The following is a 26,174-nucleotide window of genomic DNA, read 5'->3' as shown; positions in this document are numbered from 1 at the left end:
CTTTAATACCGTATTCAACCAGAGAAGTATTTAATTACAGAGGAGATACTGGGATACTGCCTCATTAATCTGAACTGCAATTATGCTCAGTTGGACTAGGTAACTAATCCAAGATTTTGATGGGGTAAATCAAATCATGTTAGCACTTCCTATTTTAACAGCTAATTTTATCTGCTCTTTAGAAAATAAACAAGTTTACAAAAAAAGTCATTTGTTAGAATTATCAAGAAATAATCATAGAATCATAGAATCATAGAATAGGTAGGGTTGGAAGAGACCTCCAAGATCATCAAGTCCAACCCCTGATCCAACTCCAATTACTATATCATGGCACTAAGGGCCACGTCCAATCTCTTTTTAAAAACCTCCAGGGATGGTGAATCCACCACCTCTCTGGGTAGGCCGTTCCAATGCCTGATAACCCTCTCTGTAAAGAATTTTTTCCCTAACATCTAACCTAAACCTCCCCTGGCAGAGCTTGAGCCCATGTCCCCTTGTCCTATTGTTGGTTGCCCGGGAGCAGCATCTTGCTGCCTAGAGGAACTCACGATAAAAGTCAGAAGAATTTTCCTTATACAAGGAGGGAGGATGGACTTTTTCCTCAAAGTATGTCCTTTCTTCAGCAAAAATGCTACACTATTAAAACCATCCACATGTTTACTGGGCTTGCAAACACAATAAATTATAATTAAACAGAAAAAATATATAAAATAATTATGTCCATAACAAATTTTTAAATTACTTGAATCAACATTGATCTATATCCTGGCAAATATGTAAAAGCTAAATGTATGAGGGGGTTAATTCATCCTAGATACCCTATGGTTGTCTACAGTGTATTTGTTTTAGGATCAAAAATAATCCAAGCAGCAGCTCCTTTTCAGAGACTAAATGAAACTCTGATATGAAACTGGGTTTAATTTATATTTCTGCACTGGCACATTTTGACTGTCAGTCTCTGTTCCTTCAATGTAGTAAGTACAAGAGCTGAAAATTTGCTTTACCTTGAGGTCTCAATAAAGAAAAAATAAATGAGTTTCATTTTTGTTACTTTATCTGTCAACAACTACTAGGCTGGTATGAATCTTGGCAGCATGTAATCAAAGTCTTATGTACTGCAATAACAGAGCTATTCTACCTTATTCACTGTAATTGTTTTTCTCTAGCACAAAGCACCATGATGTTATATGAACACCCCTTCATATGTTGGTAAAATATTTCACCTATGTGCCAAAAAAGATAATGATGATGCATTTCTTTATTCAATTACTTCATAGATGTAAATGTAAATTGCTGGAAAGTGTGTTGCACCCATAGAAACAATACTCATCTCTTGCATAGTTTTTTTGCACAATCTTACCATCACAACGGTTTTTATTGAATTTTAATATCCCATGTCAGTCTGGTGTGAAACTTTGAGGACTAGACTTTTGGACAACTCCACTGGACAGAATAATTGGCATTTAGGAGGAAGTGTCATGTTATATTTGAGGCTGCAAGGCATGGAAACCATTATTCAAAATAGAGATATGTTGACAAATACCATTAAATAGCTTGCTCTTTGGTCTTCTTTAAAGAAAAAACAACCTCAGCAGTTTGAGGAGTATGAGATATTTTGTCCAGGGCTTTGGCTCTGTCAGAACCATGTGCAGTTGGATACAGACAGTTATGCAGAAGTAAAAAGAACCACCAGGCTTGATTTCTTCAGTGCAACACACACACTTTAAAACTTACACAAGCAGAATGAGTGGAAAACACAAAAATCACCTCTTCATAGTGATTTTATGGATAGCAAGCTATTTTAAACTGCAGGACTCCACAGAAGACTTTTAGTGAGGCTTTCAGAAGAGCTGAAATCACTGCAAACCTTAGGTCACGTCTCTGGGTGTGTGGGGGAGTGCCGTTTGTGGTGGTTTTGGTCTTTTTCCCCCTCAGCTCAACTCACACCTTGAAAACTGGTGTGACCAGGAGGTCTGGACTCTGGGGAGGTCCTAAAATTTGTCAGGGGGAGTGGGAGTTGCTTTAGTTTTAAAATACAAAATTATCAATTTTAGTCAACATAACATACTGCCCAAGGCATTTTGCTAATAACATTTTGTGAGCATGAGAACGGATTACTAATCATTTCACATTTGTTTTGGAAATATTTGAAAGTGTATAACATGTAAATTAACAGTCCACTAAGGAATTCATATTGCTCTACTTTGTGGTATAGACACAGTAAATGTTAATATAGAGCTTGCTTGTAGGTATTTTGAAAAGCAGCATATAGCTTGGTGTTTTCAGAGAGCAAGTTACTTTGAATACCTACTCCTAAAAAGACTTGGCCAACTTTAGAAACTTAGGTCTTTGTTTTGACCCAGAGGTTTCCTCAAACCCATTAATTCAATTTGAAGTCCCATTCATCCCTCAAAATTGTGTTATTTCATGTGGAAAATGTGATGGATCATTCAGGAAATCAGAATTGAAGTACAAAACTACAGATTATCTATAAATTGAAATAAAAATGGAAAGAAGGGTGTTGGCACAACAGTGACCAGGTGGGAATTTATACAGTTTAATTAAAGCAAGAGGAGTTGCTAATAAAATTAGCATAATCCTTGGATGCAGCCCATGGGACTGTATATATATTACTAGGACTGGATGAAACTTAAAAGATGCCTGTTAAACTAAGATGTCTGTAGTCAATTATGCAGTCTATGTCCTGAGAATACCACACCAGAAAGGCATGACTAAGCTGCATTTCTACAGCATCTTCTACTCCACAAAGAGATCAGGTTGTCTGTATCAATTACACATCAAAGATATAGCATGGAATTTGAATAACAGGCAAATATTCTATTCATATTGTACTATTGATGTAGTTTTTTAGTTTAATGAAAGAATAGACAAAACTCTGTTTGATCTGTTAAGTGTATGCTGACCAGTGTAAAAATTAAGGAATTATTAATAGCCAGGTGACTGATTACTAAAAGCTTGAAAAAGCAATAATTACTGGTGCTTGTTTTCAGAGTGATGCTGGATCTTCAAGATAAAAAAAATTTGGCATGAGCCATCTTTCTTTAGAAGACAGTATGCAGATTATGGTCTGTGCAAACTTGCCTTGCTATGTAACAAGTCCCTTTTCAGGCAGCAGCATGGTCAACACATCTACCAGTGACTTGGTAGAACCTTACTGGGCATTACTAGATGTGGTAGGTTGACCACACTAAGGTGTGGTGGGTTGACCTTGGCTCGATGCCAGGTACCCATCCAGCCACTCAATTACTCCCCTTCCGAGCCAGACAGGGGAGAGAGTAAGATGGAAAACAACTCATGGGTTGGGAAAAGGCAGTTTATTAAAGCAGAAGCTAGGTGAAAGCTTGCACACACAAAAGCAAGTTGAAAGATAACATGATTTGTTTTCTACTTCCCATCAGCAGTAATGGTTGGCCACTTCCAAGAAGCAGGACATCAGCACGCATAATGGTTCCTCAGCTGGCAGCCATTGGAGACAATGAATGTCTGCCTTCCTGCTCCTTGCCATAGCTTTTATACCTGAGCTGATGTCATACGGTATGGAATATCCCCTTGGTCAGTTTGGGTCAGGTGGCCTACTTGTGTCCCCTCCCAGGATCTTGCCCTCGATTGAGGAAGGAATGTTACAGTGCTGGTGCTGTGCTCAGCAGTAGTCAAAACACCAGTGTGTTATCAACACCCTTCTAGCTACCAATGCAAAGCACAGCACTGTGAGATCTACTATGGGGAAATGAACTCAAGCTCAGCCGGAGCCAATACATAAGGCAACTCATAAAAGCCTTTTGCATAAGATAGAATAAGACAGAGGCATTTTGGAAAGATGAAATCCCAGTCTGAGAGAACATTCTGACCCAAAGTGCTCTTGGAAGAGCAGCTGGAAATGGAAAAGTGTAGTTCTCCTTTCCCAAACCTCTCTTAAAGCATTGATTTCAACAGGAATTCCTATTAGGGAACTCACTCATTCAACAGAAATGAACTTATTTCCCTAGGGATACTTCTCATTTTACTTAACAGATATGGCCCTTTGGGCAGACCAAACTTAAGGTTCTGTGTTACCATATTTCTGGGTTTCTTTATGAGACCCAAAGCAGCATCCTGGGGTCAGAGTTGGATCCCGTCTAAGAGAGGTGCCCACCTCAGTTTGGCCAGCAAGAACTAAGACTTGGGATTAAAAGAAAGGGAATACAAAGGTCCCACCTCCTGCATTTCCAACTATTTCACTTGAGCTTCCTCGAGTTATAGTGGGTCATGTGACTAGCACTCCTACTTACCTGTTTTCATGATTCAGTACCTACACTGATAAAGTTTGATATCTGCCAGTTCCTTCTTTATAGATACAGGCCTTTGCTTCTATTCTGTACTTTGAAAAAAATCTCTGAAGAACTTTAAAAAATTCATTCAAAAGAATTCTAGAATAAGAGAGGGAAAAGAAGCCTTTCAGCTTAAAAAAATCTCACAGAATACAGAAGTAAAGAAAAACAAAAATCATCAACCAAAACTGCATAAATAGTGAGAGTTCATGGACAGTGAAAAGCTGATTTGGTTTTCAGTGAGTTTATAGGTTCTTACTTCATTTGAACAATGATTTAAAAGTGCAAAATAATGTAGGAAAATTTGAAACTTTCACAAGAAAACATTATGACTTTTTATTCCAAAATTTTTTTTGCTAGATTTACTTAGATCTAAATGTTATGATGTTAAAAATAAAACTATAGTCTTGTAGTGAATTGATACGGAATCTATAAATCAATGTTAGCTCTCCATTCTCATTTTGGCAAGCAAAAAAAAAAGGATTATTGTGAGTTAACCAGAAGTTATACTTTTAGTTTGGGTTTTTAATTGTCCTTACCGAACCATGATATTTGTCACCATGATATTTACCTCAGCTCATGTCCATTACAAATACTTTTAATGAAATCTATATGTAACCTAGATCAGTCTAAATAACTTCTGAATGCCTTAATTGAGACTCTTTTGTTATTTTAGATTTATATCTAACATTATTGTTTATATTATAAGTATAAAGATTTTCTATTGTAGATCTAAAATAACATTCCCGAGAAGTGCAGCTTTATTCCAGATTACCAAATATATGGGAAAGTGGTAGCAAGTTTTACATAGAGCTTCAAATTTTCATGAATACCTAGCAGTATTCAATGAAAAATTATGGCTAATGGCATCCTCAAACTGAAGAGCAAGCAAGTGACTGGACAGTAGAATTTATCTTGAAAACACAGCTTGTTACACAATACCAATACTGGGCTACTTCTCAATTTTTAAAAAGTTTTAAAGGTATCATATATCATTTTCCTTATCCTCAGCAGAGACCGTAGGTAATGAATAAATCAGACAGTTTTGTCTTATGTTTGTATTGCAAGCCTTGAATAAACTCACTTGTCAACTTTGACAGGACACTGACAGGACGTTCCTGAGCTGAGCAGCGCAGACTGTGCTGCGCCTGACCCAACCTCTGAAAAACGCCAAATTGCGCTCGTGGCACCCACTATTTTTTCCCCCACTCCACTCCTGGAAGACTTGCCACGTTTGCTGCTGTTTAAGCAAAGGTACAGCATGGGAATTTGTGAGGGTTTTTTCCTTTTTTTTTTTCTTTTTTTTTCCTTTTTTTTTCCTGCAGGCAACAGAGGGCACTCTGCCAAGGGATGCCAGTGTGAGACCTGCTACTTTTCCTGGGGACACACTGTTGGTCGAAGGCGTGAGAAAAAGATTTACTGATGATGGAGTTCATTTAGGAACACTATTAGATAATGTGACACACGTCAATGGGGAAAATGGATACTGAGTGCTCCCAGGCTGACAGGCTTGGCTGGTCCTACTCTATGCCAGTGAAGGAACTTGCAAAATTTTGAGGATCTGTCAGCACTATTATGAAGCAAACAATTTCCAAGTGTAATAAATTAGCCTTAAAAATATATATTCAGTCTGTTTCTGAAAAAGTATTTCCCAATTACAAAATGCATCCATTCTTCACAATTCTTCTCCCCCTACCTTTCACAAATTCAATTTTAGCACATTACTTAGATGAGTGGCACAGTATCCCTGTTGTTAAAATTGCATGCAATGGATCACATTTTGCACACTACATTACACCTTGTGCCATTCTGCTGATTTCAATTGGATTACACATTGTGTAATTCAACGCAAAATTACTTCCAATGACAACCCTTTTATTCCTATGCATACATGGTGATCCATCATGCCCTGTATATGGGGTTTGGCATTTCCATTTCAAAGTCCCTGTTGGAATCAGAAAGCATAGAACCACATACATAGAACTTGAATTATTAGATATAAACTTTGCCATTCTTTAAGAAAAAAGGATACAGTTCTGATTCATATTTCTGGTCCCATCCTTATGCAAATCATTTTGTCCAACAAAAATCGTCAGTGTCACAAGCTCCCATTTCCTTCACATGCAGCACGAACATGAGTTTCCAGCAGATGCCTATTTTCTCACCTGTTTTACTGTCTTGCCAGTGGGCACCTACCACTCCTTTGGAATGAAATTAGACCCTGTTCAAAAAGCTTCAGCCTCCAGTTCTCTGTAAGGACTGAATTCAATGCACCTGCTGATATTTTTTTTCAATTTGATATCCCACGTGGCTCCTTCACGAAGCTCTTTTTTTGTCTGCATATTTCCACATCAAGGTCCTTGCCCAGTTACATTTTTGAGAAAGAGAGGGCTTATATTGTCCTGTCATAGTTGAACAACCTTTGGCAATAATCATTTCTTAGCAAAGGCTTCTCTGCTTTAGCTTTTGAGAGGGAGCAGAGATGCTCTATTTTACAGTGGGATTTTCCCTGTAGGACACATGCAGTACCGTTAGGTACATCCAACCTAGCTCCGCAGCTTGGAGGTGATGCAGCAGAGCGCCACATAGACACTAATTTGTTCCCAGAAGCAGTACAGCCATGTTAATGCCATTCTGTACCTGGGCTAATTAGAAGAATTGTTCCTAGTCTTCAATTGAAAAAAGCTTCTTTCCCTCCTTTTTTTCTTTCTTTTTTTTCCCCTTCTCAGATGTTGTTAATCTCTGTGGGCAAATTTATTGGAGCGTGATATGAGATGTAAACAGTGCCTGTTGCAGATAAAATGGTAGAATTAATTAGAGCTTTTGATTTTAGGAGATAATCTAGTTTTGAAAAAAGATTTGTGTATAGGGTATGATAGTGGGAAAAATGAATGCTTCTTGTCATCTGGAGTCAATTTTAACTTGAATCATTAATATTTGGGGTCAGATTGCCTCTAGTCTTTTACAAGTGCTCAGGAGACAGGAGAACACAACTAGCCTTTCTTCCATCTTCCACGTAAAAGCCACAATTCATCACAGTCTCCGAAGGTGTCTATGCAACCACCAGCTTACAAGGCAGACTATGCAGTGGGACTATGCTCAAAAAGCCCCATCCCTGGATTCTGCAGCTTGCATGTGTGGTTGACACCCCAGAAAGATCACATTCTAATTTGATCTGACATATATATTCTTTGTAGGGTTGACTTAGAAATTTTATCTTGTGGCAATGTGACAAGTACCATTCCACAAGGCTTTATGCAGTATTAGCTGGACCAAATCTGTGTACCTCTGTGTCTGTGGTGAACACTAAATAGTACAAACTGGTGTAAGCCACTTGCACACTTTCTAATCACAGTAGCTGAGGACAAAATGTATCAAATGCTAAAATAGATTAACATTTGCTTTACAGGCCTACAATAAAATGCTAAGTACAGTAGTCTTGTGTTCAGACATTGCTTGTGACATATATCCTCCACCTGAAGTTGAGCAATTGCCCTTGTCTTCTCTGTCAAAAAGAGGGTATAGTTCCTAGAGGTTTGGTACTTCTCTCATGACAGTTTGCTGGAAGCCCTTTCCTGGGCAGAGACCTTATCAAGCCAGCCTGAGCATTAGGACATTCTACAAAGTGTTTTGGGCTTAAACCCCTCTGGAGAAGAGAGAAAAACTGATATTTGCTCACCTTCAGATCAGGTGTCTGAAAACTGAGAAGCTGGTGGACATAGGTTCTTGTCACTGCAGACTCGGATGATGTAACCCCAAATGTTTTTCCCAGGGAAATTTGTCTATTAGACCTCCCACTGAGATAGCCAACATGAAAATCTCTGCAAATTCAATATTTGATGAGAAGAAGAAAGGCAGAAGAGTTGGTCAGATCTAGCCACGAGGAAACTGAGTATTTTAAGAAAAAAAAAGAATTGCACAATTGTGGCAAAGATAAGGTTGTTGCTAGATGAACCTAATTTCACAAGCAATACGTGAAATAGATGAAGGTGATGGGAGCAATTAGCAAAGAGTCAGCATAGAATCCAGAAGAGAAAATAGGGTAGGAAACCACTGTAGCCAATTAGCTGGCTGAAAAATCAGGAGATTAATCTGAGTAAATAGTCAGCCAGTTCCCCTGGGCCACTACAACATTTAACAACAGTACCAGGTCTTCACCGATCATGGAAAGCATTCAGCAGAGAGTTACTCAATTGCCTAGTCCTGAACAATGGTCTACTGTTGATGAAATGATGATGAAAATGGAATTTTGTCCATTATGGAAAATAGGACAGTGAAAGACACAGAATGGTCTAATAAAGAGAGGAATGGACCAGCTATCAAAGCTTTTATTTTTATTTCCTCTTCTGTCTGCAGGGTGACAGCAGAGGACTCATGCTCTGCCTCAGTTTCCCCACAAGAAAAGGATACAGGAACCTTGCACTCTTAATCATAAGAATAATCCCCACTAATCTGGTTTGAAAAGTGAAAAAGTCTCTGAATAAACATAACAAAAAGATTCAATAAGGTTCTTGCAAACAAAACTAGTTCACAAACTCTTCTTTGTAGAAGATATTCTAAAAGTTATGGGAGCAAAGAGAATGGAAAAGCACAATCACACATGTAATTTAAGCTCTTTGAGGGCAGATGCAGGCAAATTACAGTAACATGGACCTCTCCACTTGCTATTTAATCTCCAAGTAATGCACGTTCTGCAGAGCAACCCCCTGCGCAGACTTAGGCAAATTCCAGGAACAGGTTTTAAGGCTGTCTTGAACATGCAGATGATTATTTACACTACTTCCCAATATCCTTAGCACGGAAGTGTGCAAGACTTCTCAAAAGTAGGTGGAGGTTTTTCTAGAGAACACTTCCCTCTAGCAATTGTTGGCAGAGGAACAGTCTGTGACACTGTTGCAAGGTGGAGGAAACGATAGCAACCGTAGCTATTATTTGCTGCTATTAACAACACAGCAGCGTGGAAAGATAATGGAAAGGCAATACCATCTCAGTGCCTTGCCTCCAAGTGCTTAGCCTGAAAATCCAGCCTGATATTCATATAGTGTTCTCAGCCAGTAATCTGCTAACTCCAGTGATTAAATAATTGTGCTTAAGATTATAACTGGTTTTTAGTTATACAGTTTAACACCAAGCATTGGAATTGACAAATGCCATTCCCCATTGAGCAAGGAACCAAACCTAAGCCTGGGGGCTGAGAGCTGGAAGAGCACCCAACAGCTGTGAAGGGGAGGTAATCCCAAAAGGTAGATTGGGATATTAACATCTGGGGAAGAAAAAAGGAGAAAAGGAAAAGAGGGTACTGTAGGGCCTAAAACACTTATTTTACACAGGCTATGCTGTTGTGCTTACTGTGTGGGCAGATCCTCCTAACAAATAGCTTCCAGCATGGCACAAGTCTTGCCTCCTAGGGGGAAAACAGGGAGAATTCTGTGATAAAATATTTCTTGTGAATGGCATAGTGGCTCCTAGGAGCTGAGGGGCAGGAGAGGATGCTGTGGAAGAGTTTCCCCTATGATAGAGGATGGTGGTAGTTTTCAATACTACATGTGATTTTGCTATGAGCTGAAGTGGCATCAGCTATGCAAAGCACCTGTGAACATGGAGCTAGCAAAGGAAGGAAGGCTCAGGAACTGACCCCTTGGACTCTGGAGGACCCAGACCTCAACAGACTGATGCATGAAGAAATAAGTTGCCTGTAGACCTAGTCTTCACTGAGGACTGTGAAATGTGACCATTTATGCATTACTACATTAATGTGATACTATATTTACCTGTGCAGTTGGCTTTTCTCTTTCCCTCTTTAATGAAGAGTTGTTACACTTGGGAATGGGGAAAATTAGCTCATGAGGTATTGAAAGTTTTTCCCAGGTTTCAGGCTTGAAGATGTTGTTTTATCAACAGCCCTTGATAAATTTGAACTAGTCCTTGTGACTGCCAAACAAGTCCTGACACAAGTTAGATTAAGAATAATTTTATGCAAGATTGGACCAGATGATCTCTAGAGATCTTTTCCAATCTAGACTTTTTTATGATGGTACAAATGGATGATTATTTTTTTTAATAGTTGCTTGACTTGTAGGCAGAGCCATGTGAATAACTGATCTTTTGGTTAGCTGGATGAACAGAAGGTCGAGGAGGGAGACACAGTGTTGGGAAACAAAATTTTCCAACTCTCAGCAAGATTTCCTTTCTCATTACAGAAACACTTAGCAACATCAAGGCATTGCATTCCAGGAGAAATGTCACAATTTCTAGTCCTTTCACAATGATTATATTCAGTTAGGCTTTTTTGAACAAAATGATACTTAGGATGAAAAATCAAAATGTTTAAAAACGCATTTCAGGCTTTTAAAAAAATGTGTTGTTTTCTTGAGGGAACTATTCATGAATTTCTGAAGAGGCAACTGAAAGCATGGATAGTCTCCAGCGAGCCTGACTTCATTTTTTGCCAGATAGACTATTTCATTAAAAAACAATCAATCCCTTTGTCTGCTTAATCACTGTTCTGACAGGCTGCAAAGGAAAGACGAAGAATTCTTGCTTCGTGTAGCGTTGCACAGAGTCACATGAAGGCTAAATGGAAAACCAAACCTAATTTTGCAAGAAGCCATTAGGAGCCGTGGGCTCTCCAGTCCCATAAGGATAAAATCTTAACACAACAAGGCCCAACATTTTAGAAGTGAATGCCTGAAGGTCTGCTCACCATGCTGCACTTCCCCATTTAAATACCTGGGCTGGCACACAAGAGTACTTAGCAAGCAGCATTGCAACTTGCAAGTTTCACAGAAAACATTGGGTGATCAGGGCAGTTCAAAGCCAGACCAGTTATTTTGGTACCTTGGAGGTCTCAGCCCTTGGATGCACATTTGCATATTCATGCATGCACACAGAAGTTAATGAGACCACACATTCCAATAAGGTAAATTTTTTAATGGGTATTTAGGGAAGATTTTGAGTGTGACTAGGAATTTTTTTTTAAGCTAAATCTGTGCCCATGATTTTCCTCACAGTTCTCAAGTTGCCTTTGAATTCTTTTTCTCACCTTCTTCCTCACTGGATTACTAAGTAAAAATAACCATTTTTCATAACATCCAGAAATGATAATAATTCAAAATGGAGTAATTAAATAATAAGTTAAAAGATATCAAACCTCTGCAAAAGGAAAACTGACATCAAATTAATATTCTTATAGTTTGGATAAACCAAAATAATAAACGGAAATTGCTTCCTGAAGCAGCAACTCTTTTGGATGCTGCATCAAAACTGAGCGGAAAAGCCAGGTTTGCCCCCCTGGACAAGCTGAATGAACAGGACCCTGCTCCAAGCATCTGAGCAAAACTGGATGAAAAAAAATAATGAAAGATGAAGCAGAGGCAAGATGCCGATTGACTGAGGGCGTATGGGAGACCTAAGGACAACAATTAATCATGGATCTGTAAGCTGTTTAAAACTACTCAGTGCTCAGGAGCCAGTGAGGGAGCAGCATCTGTGTGCTCAGACTGGCTGCAGTTCCTCAAAAACGCAACTCAGTCCAAATTAGGGGGAAGCACTGCCATGAGCACTGGTTCTCTGCACTCCCTCCCACTGGCAGAGAGCCCTGTACAACCTGCACCCCACCACAGGGAGTCATTTGAGTGTGGAGACAAAGCCTGGGTCTCTAAATATTTAGACAATCCACGTTTTTGGCAGCATGTTGGATTTCCTACCCAGGGTTTGCACTGACGCCTGCTTGGACATGTCAGGATGGGAACGCCCAGCACAGGCCACAGAGTGTGCAGGTTGGATGGGGAACACAACCACTGTCATTGCGTTTGAGGCTAATCAGGTTTGATATCTCACCTCTTGGTTCAGCATGGGCTTGTAGCCCGAGTTTTTGTTGGTGAGCTGCAAGGGTGCTATCTGGCTTGTCATGTCTAATAACTTTCTCTTCTGAAGGCTGATATGCTGAAAGATCTGTGCTGCTGATGTTAAAAGCTGGATTTTCAATGCCTTCTGTTGCTGCTCTCTCTTCTTTTACTACAGAAAACAAGGAGGTCAGAAGAGCACATTATAGCAAAGTGTATTTCAATGACAAGCAGAAAATTCCTTCTAGTAATTCCTTAGCTGAAAGACTCAAGTGTATCGTCCTCAAATGTCGCCAAAACAGAATTAGGTTAAAATTAACTCAAAAAAAAAAAAAATAAATGATTAAAATAATTACAAATTGCACCCTGACAAGCAAGAGCAAAATTTCGCCCACAGCCATTTGTCTGTAATTAGTTAATTAATCCTTACACAAATTATGAGCAATAACTCATCAAGCAAGGCTCACCCATCAGAAATTCAGCCGACTTGGATTTCTTCTGCTTAGTTTGCTTCAGAGCCTTCTGCTGGAACTTCTGGAGGGAAATTGTTAAATGAATAAATTAGCTAAAGAACGAAGATCATCCTTTATGATCCACAACTAACACAGTATTTTAAATATGGGATGGCACTGAAATGTCATTTAATTTAAATCTCTGCTAAAGGGGTCAAACACTAATTGAACAACAGAAGTGGAAGAATTAAATAAAATAGAAGAAAAGTTAAAACAAATGCCAAATGAAGGTCACATTAAAATACTTTGTTTTTCCCCAATTTTAATTAATGCAAAGAAACCTCAACAAATGAAGAACATTATAAGACTTGTCTTTCAGTATGCATTCAAAAGCAACTGCTTTATTTCACTTGCAGAATGGCAGCATTTCATTTAGAAAAGTTTGGTTATGTAGCATATTTATAGACAGACTTCCCTGACATTCCCCGTTCTCTTATTTTCTAAGTCCACTTACGTAACAAGTTTATTTTTTCATCACAGAGCAGCTAAAAATGAATGAGCTCTACCCTTTAGTACAACGCAATAGAATAAAAATAACACCAAAACAATTTTAAATGAGGTGTCACAAAAAACTGATCATGTTCCAGGGGAGAGAGGAAGCAAGACTCATTACAACAATGAAAAGTTCATTTAATATTAGAGAGATGCAATGACAGTGAAAATAAACAGCAGGAGATTTGGGGGATCGGAACTGTGAAAAGTTTTACAGTAATTCCCATGGGGAAGCAAGGCTCAAAAAATATATGGTCACATTACCCTAAGGAAGGCCCAGGTACCAAGCACTGGCTTTGTAGAATACCTTGAGCAGCACTGGGCAAGCATCACACGTGGTCTCATACATGGCTACAGACCCCTATCGCAGATGCTGACAATCAAAACAGGCAAAGATTATCAAACCAAAGCACATCTGGGAGTATTCATCAAAGCCAAAACCAAAGCAAGAAAACAGTTCAGACCCATTTATTTTAGAACATCACATGGCAGTTTCCAAAACCAGCATTATTTTTTCAAGCCAGTTGCTTAATTGTCCAGTGATAAAGACCACTCCTGGCAACATAGCTCCTGGAAACTGTCAATAAAAAAGGATTAATTACAAGAATAATTGAAAAATTGCATTTTTACAGCATCCATCTTTCCCATTTGATTGTGGGTGTCAATTTCCAGTAGAAAAACAGTGCTTGCAGCAGACACAATCAATAAATCTGTCAAAAATAACTGGACCATACCACTGACAGATTAATATAGATATTAATATTTTCATTGTTATACATGTATATATGCACACGCACATATATGTTATTTTGGAAACATATTCTTCTTCTAAATTCTAAATTAAGACTTCCTCTAAATTAAGACTAATACCCTACTAAAAAGCAAATGTGTGAAAACGACCAGACACATTCTGAAAACTACAATAAATAAATACAATAAGAGAAATAATTCCTACAAACCACATGCAGAACAACTGAAATTAATGATAATTTTGACAAGAGTTCAATAGGTTCAGAAATGTACCCTACTGCTTCTGATTTTTTCACAACTGAAAAATCATTCAAAAATACATATTCATTCAGTTAGTATCTTTAAAATTATACCTATTTTGCAATATTAAAGCATTGGTGCATTCCTGCATGCCATAAAATTTTAATTGAGTCACTTTTAAAGATTCCAGAGTATTCGTAACACTGCAGTGTGATAATTATCCTTATTATGCTGTGAAGAATCATCACAAAAAACCTTAAACTTCATGTTAACAGCTAAAGAAAACAACACCAAGACAAAAATTCTGGGACAAATTTTCAATGATATAAAACAGTACACATCTGTAACTTTGATGGGATTAAGATGATCTGTATTACATTCCATGTATTCTTTTTCCATGTTAGATTTCCCTAGCAAAATTAATTGCACACTATTTTGACTATAGTCAATTTTCAACTGTTTAAGTCTGTAAAATGCACAAGCTCCTTTCACAGTAAAAAGAAGAAAAAAAATATATTCTTCCTCCCCACATATAATACAGATGCGTAGTGGGGTTGGATGTTTTGGAATGGGTTTGTGTGCGTGTGAGTTTTGGGCATTTTATTGTTCAGGGTTTTGTTTTGGCATTTTAGTTTGTTTGTTTGGGAGGGGGAAGGTTGTTTGGGTATTGGATTTTGGGGGATTTTTTTTTACTATTCAATACAGTTAACACCAAATTTTGTTTTTTCAGTGATGCAACTGACTACATTCACTTCAGTCAAATGCAAACTAATATTTTTAAGTAGTTGGTGTAACAGGCTTGTGATCCCTACTTACTACAAAGAGATGATAGATACCCTTGTCCCTTAATGCAATCAGGTTTTGAAAACGTATTTTTCATGAGTTTGTGTTTTAGAATGAAAGCAATACCTGGTTTTCAACAACAGAGGGGAATTCTTCCAGGGTTACTTCTCAACATAACTGAATAACAGAGTATTTGAGTGGTGGCCTTTGTGTAATCAACACATGTTCTTGTCACTTTGTGCTTCAGAGGAAATTAGAAGACATTTTCCTTTCATACCTATTTCCAGCCAATTTCCTCATCCTTCTCTCTTTTACACGTGAGCAATTTTAAGTAGTGTAAATAACATTCTTTCCCCCCTTTTTTTTAGGTTTCCTTCCCCAGCCCCCTACCATTATGATACTTTGTCTTCTCAACAGAGAATAGGCAGGAAATTATCCAGTGGTATTTTATAATCGTTTTATCATTAGTCACTACTAGTTAGTTTATGTATTTATGCAAATTTATGTCAAAAGCAAATGTTTTTTAATCAGTTCACACATATCTGCAAAACTTAGGTTTCCAATAGCGAATTAAATAAACTCTTTCAGTGACCACTTGCTCTTTGCAGGCAAAGTCCAGTTATGTGAGCATACCTAGACAAATGCACATGAACACACATCCATACAGAAAGTCTCCATCTAATTATAGAATATTATCCGAAAATAAACATAAAAAAAAGTATTCCTAGAAAAAAAAAAAAGGAGAAGTTTCACAACTTGAGGCCAGAGCCTCAAGAGATAATAAGGTTATGCCGGTTTACACCTCAGGTGGAGGGGGAACAACTTGCAACCACAAACCAAACATATCAGACCTGTCCATTCACAACTAGCACATAGAAAGGCGACGTCCTTTGCTTGCAAAGTCAAGTTTAAAAGGTGATGTTGCTGCTGACAGCAATTCATCCTATCTCAAATCTCTATCACAGTTGCTGAAAAATAAAAAGTCTTGCCTTTTAAGCATTTTTTTACTGTCTTTTTATCTTGAGTGTGGTGCATTATAGCAAAGACAAGGGGAGTTAGGAGTGTCCGAGCACAGCGCAGACTAGTAACCATGTCATTCAAAAAGTGACCTAAATTGTTAAATGCTTTTTTTTGCATACCATCGTCATTAAAATGCACCGCCTGCTTTCTGATACTGACTGAAACAAAGGAAAATCGGGAGTACCAGAACCTGCAGCACTCACATCTGCAAGAGAGCAGCGAGCACCGCAACAGTGGCAGCAGCAGCAGCAATGGCGAGGGAAAAAACCCTCATTTATAACCAGTGACAACTAAAACCTATGAAGTTTTTAAAAGAATGTGATTGTTGTCAAAAGGAATTGGGTACAACAATACTGCGTTCAGCTCTGGTTCCACTCAAAGCTGTGGCTGAGGGGCTCTGGGAAAGCTGCTGGAAGGCTGGTGGGCACAGACCAGCAAGAAAGTGAATTTTGCATACTGTACGGATCATCGCTCAGTTCAGGGCAGTCATATTGAATCTGTGATCAACCAATTGTGCTTCATGAAACCGTCAGCCCTCATTTATGTCTAGCTGTTTTCTTCTGTCCTGCTGTAAACAAGCTCTGCTCTGAGCTGTCTCCCTACCCTTATCTGCTTACGAAGATCACACAGACAGACCTCATCAGCAGCCTTAGAGTTAAAGTTAAAGTTACTGCTTCCAGACAGCAGTCCCCATGCAAGCTGGAAGTCAAAAAGAAGAGCAACTTTGGAATGACAGAGTTTTAGTTCCTTTTAGGAAATGCATACCTTAGATTCATACACATACTGGCATGTTATGTCTCTTTCATGAAATTAAATTAGGTGTTCCTAATATGAACAACTGTTTCTAACATCAGCAAACTAGCTCAGCAGATTCATCCATGCTTTTGTTTGTAGGTTGGTTGTCTTGCTGTTGGTTGTTGGGGGGTTTTTGGTGGGGTTTTTTTTGGTTGGTTTGAGGAGTTTTTTTTGTTTTGTTTTTTTTTCCTTTGAGGCCTTGTTTGAACACAACCAAAACACAAGTATCTGGAAATATTGTCAATCTGGTAGGGCTCCAAGAACCTAATAATTCCTGAAATGCTCTAAGGAGTATAATGATGGTAAACAGGAACAGGTATGTTGGCTTCTGTTCTCATTCACTTCAGTGAGAGCATTAGCCTTTCAACATAAAGCAGAACACAGTTTTCAAAGAATGATCCTCTTGAATAAAAAGGGATGGAGCCTTACTAAACACACATTCCTCTGTGAATACACTCACACACACACAAATGCGTTAGTTGGTATTTACAGCATTTAATTCTTGCAACCAGCTGCTAAGTCCCTGTTAAGTCTTTCCTTTATGCAGCTGGAGCTGAAACCTCTTCCCTTCTCCTAGACTATTACTTTGTCTATTTAAGGGATGGCAGCCAAAGAGAAACAGCTTGTAATTTGCACCTGTCAGCTTTAAGCACTCCATGTTAGATTTTGCAGAGAGCAAACTCTTCATTGCTAAAGAGAATGACACTTCTTTGGGGTTAAAAATGGTTTTTTAGCTGACTCTGCAGCAATTAATAAATAAACAAATAAACCCCCACTTTGTTTAAGCCTATTCTAGCTAGACAATGAGGCAAAAGGAAAAACCTTGTTGTAAAAGAGCACCTCAGTGTGTAGGTAGAAGATGTAACCCCATGTGTCTAGTCTAATATAATACCAGGCACAGCTAAACATGACTGAACCTGTACACTGCCCACACAGGAGCACATGGGAGAGCTTTGGCCTCTTCCCCTATAAAATTCAGAATTGTTTCGGAAAACAATCAGGTGCAGAGAGTCCTTCTGAATTTCTACAAACCGGGGTGCCTTTAGAGGACTCACGGTAAGCTTTGCTATCTAGAGGGTCAGACCTGTGAGAAAATTATTTTCATATAACTAAAAAGAAATATAAGCTCCACTCCTGATCCAGAGGTGTGCAAGCATTGCCACGCAGAGTCCCACTAGCTGGAGTGTAAAGCAGTGAAGGTGTACATCAAGCAAGTAACCCACGTATGATCTTTCAGTCATACACAAACTATCTTAGCATGTTTGCTTCTTGCTAGAAAACAAGTGCTTTCAGTCAACTGGAGTATCATTTACAATTGCATTTAAAGAAACAACAATCTCACTGGTGTATTCATTTAGTTACTGAGAAGTAGGCTTTTCATTGCTTGCTCTTAAAATAGAAAAGCCCTCAAAAAACTCAAGCTGCAGAGCTGATGACAAGAACAAAAATGCCAGGGGTGAAAAAAAACCTAGAAGGGAAATAAAGTAAAGCATACAATTTATTAAAGAAAACATTGGTGCTGCATTTTGATTTCATAAATTGTCCCCATTTGTACTTCCTGTTTAAACAATAACTAACATGATGATGGGTTAAATGAAGTTGAGATTGTCACAAACATGGCCTCACTAGTAATTAATGTAGTTTAATATGGTTGTTGGCACACATCTCACATGACAGATAATGTTCCAACATGTCACTGATAGGACCTTTCAGCACAGCTTTAGGAGATCTACCAGGCATTGCCGAGGTTGGTTGGGTCAAAGGGTTGAACCATGTGTAATTCAGAACAGAAGAGGTCCCACGGTCACTCCACAAAAACAATTACACTACTTATTTCACTCCATCCCTTGCCCGAAATTCACAAGCCTCACAGTTTCAGCGCAGTCAATCTCACTCTGCCCTGGGGCTATGAGCCACATGAAAATATGTGGTGCTGTGTTTATAAATCTAATCAAAAATAGAAACAGTAGACAAGCACAATGAGGTCCTACTATGGATCATGGGAATTCTCTAAATTCTGAAGGCACTTTTGTTTAACTTCTCTGGGCCTTCTCCTACCATTACATTGTCTGGTACTCTCGTTAATCATCCCCTTGACTTGTCAATGATATAAAGGAGCCTATACGTCTGCTAACTTCCCTCCCATCACACTACAAATAATATTAAGAAATAGCAATGGTAGGAATAGTCCCTTTAACTTTTCCTTTTCAAAGCATGGTTTTTCTTCACTTACCTCTTTCTCCATGCCAGTCTGCCCTTTCTCAGACCTGCAGCAAAAAATGCTTCCTCCTGTAACAAAGGAAAGGCAGCATATCTGAATTTTCAGTCTGCACAGTTATTAATACCACTTGGTTTAACAGACAGACTAGCAGAGCACCAGCCTAGAAACCTGCCAGGATAGGGGGCGGAGGGGGGTCTTTCCTGATGCTGTCCCCACTCTGACTTTGCCAAAAAGCAGAGGGAGGATATAGATCTGTTTCATCACTTTATCTTTTTGAAAACAAATTTGCATCAGATCATGAAAAAAAAAGCTAACAAATATAAACAAAAAAACCACATAATTTAAGCTCATGTGAAGAACTGCCAACAAAAACAAGGTTTTGAGTGGAAGTAGCCCAGAAGTAGATAATTCCTACCCCCAGACAGTAAGTACTAAAATGACTCAGAGTTTGCTGTGGCATACACCTTATCTGAAGACTACAGTACCAAAGCTGTCAGACTCAGGAAGGCTTCTGTGATCTGGTATTTCTGTGGGTCCCATTTGTGCCTCATTCCTTGTGCTGGGATTTCCATTAAAAGGAAGAAAATTGTCCTCTACTTTGAGGTTATAATTAGGCAAACACACAATAACTTTACAAGTTATATATCATATCAGCAAAAATGCTCCAATTTTATACCAGCTACTTTTTTCTCTATATGGGAATAAAATTTATTCATTCAAAATGGCTGGACAGGTTGCCCCTGCATTCACTGAAATCAATGGCAACTCAGTCTAACTCTGCACTTGCAGCACCTGAATCACAATGAATAACAAGCTTCTTCCTTTGTCAACTTTTCCCTTATGCATTTACACAAACATACATTCAGATTATTTTGCTGAGCCTGAAAAAGAAACAAGACTTTGAATAATTAAAAATATCCCTTCAGAGTCACTCAGAAGCTCTAGCTGACCTTCTGGGTCAGAAGATGCCCTGTACAAAGTACATGTTTGGCCTCAGTTGAGGAAACCCTCTCTCCTGAGGGCACTCAGCAAAGAAGTGCCTAATTCTGAGTACGCGCTTAAATTTCATTGAAATCAATACAATGGACAGTGGACAGGGCCACAAATACTCTATGGAAAAAGGCTGCATTGTCGCTCTAGCTGCTCAGTAATGAATGAAGATCTGAGCTTTTGCTGATGCTGAGAGCCTGCTGACCTTTGCCATCACTCCTGGATTTTGGTGCCCTTCTTGGGGTGACAAGGCCATTGAAGCAATGCTGGGGACTGCAATTCCAGTAGCTCCCACTCTTCCTACAGCCAGCCCTGCCCAAACAGCCCCTGCACCATAGCCCATGTCTGTCACAGAAAACATGCTCTCTGCTCCGTGGCACTATGTGATATTGAAAATAAAGCCCCAGCAAGACCATGCAGGTAGGTTCAGGTCATGTAACTAGTCATTGTGCCTCTGAAAGCAACCCCAGAGTCCCAATTCCAAAATCTGGGATGAGTTTCCAGGACAAGGTAGTATCTGCATTACTTTTCCAGCTACTAGAACTGTACATCCACTGAATGCAACAGGTAACTAATTTCAAGCCCAATGGCATGGCATATTCCTTGTTATGACTCAAACAAGAGCAGCAAAAAAGAACCACCTGTATGAATCAAAGGCAATAAAAGCTTGAAGGGGCTCCTTCCCTTTTCAAAGCTGTCAGCAGAAGAGAATTGATCAAGACATAAGCTGTAAATTCAATGTTTTCATCCATGGTCAACATCTGCTCGTTGGAGAGGAGACAAAGATGCAGCAACAAGGACTTCCAAAGCCGTAATAGTCAAAGGAATCTAAACATTAATGGAAAGACTTGGAGTTTCATCTTAAAGAATGTGGTTGACCAAATAAGGACAGCACAGACAAAGATCACAAAATCACAGAACCAATTAGATTAGAAAAGACCTCTGAGATCATCGAGTAAGATAGATAAACGAGTTCAGAGGAGATATTAATAACATTAGTGCTTAAACAGTGATTTTCTTAGAGTTTGGGAACTTCCTACTATTTGGGTTTTCTGTTAGTTTGCTTGGGTGGGGGACACTTTGGTGTGTTTTTTAAATGAAGGTGCTAGACATCGTTTTTTCTTTATTCTTTATAATACCAAACAGGCAATACACTCAACACTGCATTAACTGATGCTGACTGTGGCCTTGCTTAACCTCACCAGCCTATTTTCTTTAGCTGGATAACAGCTGAATCATCAGCAGTAAACTAGCTTACAGTCCTGAAAGAGTACAGCAGAAACAGAGCACACGACTTTTCCATCAATCAAAACACAACATAAAAGATATTTGAGATCCCAGCAGATATTTTATTTGATACCCAGTTGATGTGTTTTGCATGAATAAGGGATGGACTTCAGTTACTTTTAGGTACATTTGTAGTAAAATGGCAAAGTAAAACTATTACTTAGATGTTCTTAAATTGGATATCTTCACCTTTTTTTTTATTTTTTTCTTTTTGCCCAATGTCCTGGTTAGAACGGCTGGGACCAATTCATCACTGGATGGGTGTAACACAAAACTGCATATTCTTATGCTTTATTTCTTACTAGAGGAAAAACTAAGGATGCTAGATTAAGTTGACAAGATATATTAATAACTTTCTGTAGTGAAAGTAATCTATTTTTAATGCAAAAATGGAGGAATTGGAGAGCTGAACAAAAATAACTCTTAGCACCACAAAACTCCATTAAGCTACCACCACCAGTCCCACATCCAGAAGAGACCAAAACAACACACCTTTCCACTGGAGCATGCTCAAGTGCATCTTTCTCACAGTAGTGGCTCTTTTATGCTGTATCAGCTACTAGAAATGACTTGGACTGCACGAAGAGAAAGTATACAATAAGGGTCTTGCAAATGTAGCTGTAAAATATACTGTTTTCACCACGCTGGTATGCAGAGGGGAAAAACTGTCCTGTTTGTAAACATGTACCCAGCATCTCCTTAAAGTACACCCAAATGCACAGGCACATTATCACTGGCCAAGGAAAGCAATGCCAGGCACAGCTAAAGTGTTGGTGATTGCTGGCAGAGGAATACCAGGTTCATAGCAGGAGTAGCAAAGCAACAGTCTGTCACCATGGTGGCTGTCTTCACTCCTTTCTCACCTTCACCTGGTACACAATTTATCACATGATAAGAAGCAGTGCTGTGGGATCTCTGTGCTACGATATCAGCAGAAACCACTGTGTAAATGATAACCCTAACAACCTACTTGTAATTCCCTTTGGACTCTCTCATAAATACCAGGTAGCCAGCACTGGTCTTTAAGAAGTATTTCTTCAGGGGAAAATTGCACCTCCAGCACAGAGAATCCATCAGTCACTTAAATTCAGCAGGACTGACCTTTGAAGCCACAAGCACTGTGCTTATTCTTCTTTCATCATCAATTTTGGGAGCAGGTCCTTCAAAGTAACCTCAGATCCATTCTATACTTTCTCTTTTTTATTTTTTTTTAAATTTAAGAAGTAAGAAGCTTACTGCAAATATGTCTTTATAAAGATCATTAACACACTCAAAATTAAGATCACATTCAATTACTTGATAGGTTGTGAAGTTCCTGGCCTTTTTCTGTGTGCCTGAAAAAATAGATAGATACATGATTTTTCTATTGATAAACCTCAGGAGGCAGCTGAGCATCCTCACCTGCTCACTCACCCTCTTTTCCAGTGGAATAGGGGAGAGAATCAGTAGGGTAAAACTGCAAAAACTCAGATACAGACAGTTTGGAATCATAAAATGCTTTGAGTTGGAAGGATCTTTAAAGATCCTCTAGTCTCAATCCCCCTGCCATAGGCAGGGACACTTTTCCTAGACCAGGTTGCTCAGAGCCCCATCCAACCTGGCCTTGAACACTTGCAGGGATGGGGGATCCACAGCTTCTTTGGGCAACCTGTTTCAGTGTCTCACCATCCTCACAGCAAAGAATTTCTTTTTAATATCTAATCTAAACCTACTCTCCTTCAGTTAGAAGCCATTCCTCCTTGTCCTGTCACTACATGCCCTTGTAAATAGTCTCTCTCCATCTTTCTTCTAGAGTCCCTTCAGGTACTGGAAAGTTGCACATAGAACACCCTGAAGCCTCCTCTTTTCCAGGCTGAACAAACTCAATTCTCTCAGCCTTTCCTCATAGGAGAGGTGCTCCATTGCTCTAATCATCTTGGTGACCCTCCTCTGGATTTGATCCAACAGGCCAATGTCCTTCCTGTGCTGAGGGCTCCAGAGCTGGATGCAGGACTCCAGGTGGGGTCTTATGAGAGCAGAATAGAGGGGTAGAATCACTTCCAAGTACCTGCTGGTCATGCCTCTTTCGATGCAGCCCAAGATACAGTCGGCATCCTGGGCTGCCAGAATTTATTTTTTTAAAGAAGGAACAAAAAAAAAAAGCAGGAGGGTGGGAGGTGGGGAAGGAGAGAGAGTGGAATGGAACCACAAAAAAAAGTGATGCAAAAGAAAACAATTGCTCACCACCAACTGACTGATGTCCAGCCAGTCCCCAAGTGGCTTTCACCCACACCCCTCACTTCAGTTTTATTGCTGGACATGACACCATATTGTTATGGAATATTCCTTTGGCCAGCTGGGGTCAGCTGTCCCAACTCTTTCCCCCCAACTTCTTGCATAGCCCCAGCCCACTCACTGATGGGGTGGTGTGAGAAGCAGAGAAGGTCTTGACGCTCTGTAAGCACTGCTCAGCAATAGATAAAACATCTCAGTGTTATCAACACTCCTATCACAAACCCAAAATATAGCCCCATAACAGTTGCTATAAAGAAATTTAACCTCAGCCAAAACCAGTACATCACAGCATGCAGGCAATTCCTGTGGAAGTTGCAAATACCAAATTTTAGTTTCTGTGCCACCATTCCAATATTCCCATTTCCTACCAAATGGAAAGCAGCACACACTTCAGAGTCTGGCTTCAGAGCTGCTTATGGATGAACATCTCCTGATGAAGCCACAGGGCTTATGTTTGAGAGTATTTAAATTTTTAGTTATCGCCACCTGACAGTACTGGGAGAGGTGAAAAATCAGCCCCAGACTGGACAAAAGGCTTTCCAGAATGGGATGACAAACTCCCACTCTTTCTTGCCAGGCTTTTTTTGTTTGTTTGTTTGTTTTTTTTTTTTTTTTTGCACAGCTGCCCACTGCAAAGCTTGGAAACAGCTCAGATCAAGATGGTAGCAGGCAGCAGGATTGGGGAACTGAGCACAGTAAGAAAATCATGCTCCTCATGGTCATTGTCAAGCCTAAATCTCTTTTTCCTCCAGTTTTCCTCTTGCAAAACAGGCACAATAATGTTCCTCATTACCTCCGTGACTCTAGCAGCCATGATGAATTTCTACACACCCCTCTAGATGCAACATCATGATACCAGGAACCTCAGCCCTGCCACTGTTCTTACTTCTCCCTTCCCAATCACATCCCAGTTCTTAGACAGCAAATAAAAAAGGTTCTTTCCATTACAGAAAGTCTTGTGACTTGTAATTCTTAAATAACATGGCCTTCACATTACAGTAGAATGTTAGATGGAGGTACTGAGCTGTACATGAAATCCTAATATATATATGTGTATATATGTGCTTTAGAGACAAAAGCAGTGTATGATTTTGCTTGTGCAAAAACAAAATTGTAGTATCTATGGAGACATCATTTGCAAAGGTAAATAAAAAAAATCTAAGTAGAAAATACTTACCATCAGTAAATATTTGTGACAACAGCCCCAACTTCTTCTAAAAAGTGTTTTAGAGTTTCGTCCCTAATTTATTTTCAGGGAGCAAGTAGTTAATTTTTTTACTTCACTTTTTACTAGCCATAGATTTTAGCACTTCCTCATGAACTTCTACCATTCATTTTCTGGTTTCTACTACTACTACAAAGAAAAGTAAAACAATCAGAAATTAGGGAATCCCTTTGTGGAATCAGCCTACAATTACTGGAGCATAGTTTTCTGAGAAAGTTTCCCTGCAAATAGCTCAGGTGATCTGCACTAGGAAAAATTCAGTTTTGTTGTTTATTAGTCACACAACAAAATTTCAAATATATTTATAAAAGTGTAATGTTAAAGGGTCTCCTCTCTGAATTAAGCAAGAATATAAGCAAGGATACACTGGAAAATACAAGAAAATGCATCTTGTAAAAGATATACTTGTTACATATATACCACTTCAGATATCAATACTGTTACTGACCAGTAGAGTTTTCTTTCAGTCAAAGAGACAGAAATCATACCATATGAGCAGTCCCAGAAGGAATACCTCTAGTGATTTCACTTGCCTCTGGCATGAGTTTCTGGATTAGTGTCATATACGTGTCAGCACGAAACAACATAGACTACTTGTTCATACATTACTCCTCCTTATATCACTCGGCATGCCAGCTGACATTGACTATACATATACATCAATATATCCAACCCACCGAGTGCATTCCTCTGTCAGGTACAAGACATAACCACCAAGTACAAATGAAGGGAAACTGAGGTAATGGTGTTTATAACTGAGAAACTGACACAAAATAGATACAGAATTAACAGCCCTGTTTACATACTACTAACTAGAAATGGTAGTTCTATAAAGACATATTTTTACTAATAAGCAAACAGAGTTGCAGCTTGGTTTTTAAGATCTAGTTAGCTGATAAGACCCAGACACACCCAATCTGAAATCTGTAGTGGTTTCCATTAGTTTTCAGTCAACAATAGAAGGAAAATTGTGCTTGGCATGTTTTAAACAGGGTATTCTCAGCCAGCCCAGTTAGGTGTGAAGTTTCTTTGTTCCAGCCAGAAAATTAGCAATTGGAATTCTGACTCCAAGATTTCAATTCTTGCACCAAATCTCCCTTTGAAATAAATGCTAGCAATGTTTCATTTATAACATCTAAAACACAGCTACCTCAGGACCTTGAGCAAGCAAAGAATAGTCAAACATGACTTCTTCCAAATTCCTGCATTTTGGGATAAACAGTATGTCCCATAGGCCCACAGCTGGTTTCTAACCAATGGAGTAGCTGTAAAACTGAGACACTCTCTGCATGACTTTCTCTGATAGAGTAGAAGAGTCAGCAGCAATCCCTTGATGGTGACACAGCAGCTTAATAAGTTTCTGCCCTTTGCCCCCTTCTTCTCTTCAGCCATTCATTCCTATCCCTGGGCTGC

General features: G+C 39.1%; 1 protein-coding gene across 2 annotated transcripts in view; it reads right to left on the bottom strand.

Moving 5' to 3' along the window:
* The window catches only part of OFCC1 (orofacial cleft 1 candidate 1), a 185,376-nt gene that overhangs the window by 146,898 nt on the left and 12,304 nt on the right, over positions 1-26,174 (bottom strand). For both annotated transcript variants that reach the window (XM_027676211.1, XM_027676213.1), the window contains exons 2-4: positions 18,998-19,053; positions 12,640-12,706; positions 12,168-12,344 (exon numbers count right to left, since the gene is read on the bottom strand). In XM_027676211.1, the coding sequence (XP_027532012.1) occupies positions 12,168-12,344; positions 12,640-12,706; positions 18,998-19,009 (256 nt within the window). In that variant the 5' untranslated portion in view covers positions 19,010-19,053. The remainder of the gene's footprint in view (positions 1-12,167; positions 12,345-12,639; positions 12,707-18,997; positions 19,054-26,174) is intronic.

The sequence above is a fragment of the Neopelma chrysocephalum genome, unplaced genomic scaffold, assembly GCF_003984885.1.
Source record: "Neopelma chrysocephalum unplaced genomic scaffold, ASM398488v2 Primary Assembly neopelma1_26b, whole genome shotgun sequence".
NCBI classification, from domain to species: Eukaryota; Metazoa; Chordata; class Aves; order Passeriformes; family Pipridae; genus Neopelma; species Neopelma chrysocephalum.
The sequence above is the reverse complement of the archived record's forward strand: the minus strand, read 5'-3'. Positions and strand labels throughout refer to the sequence as shown.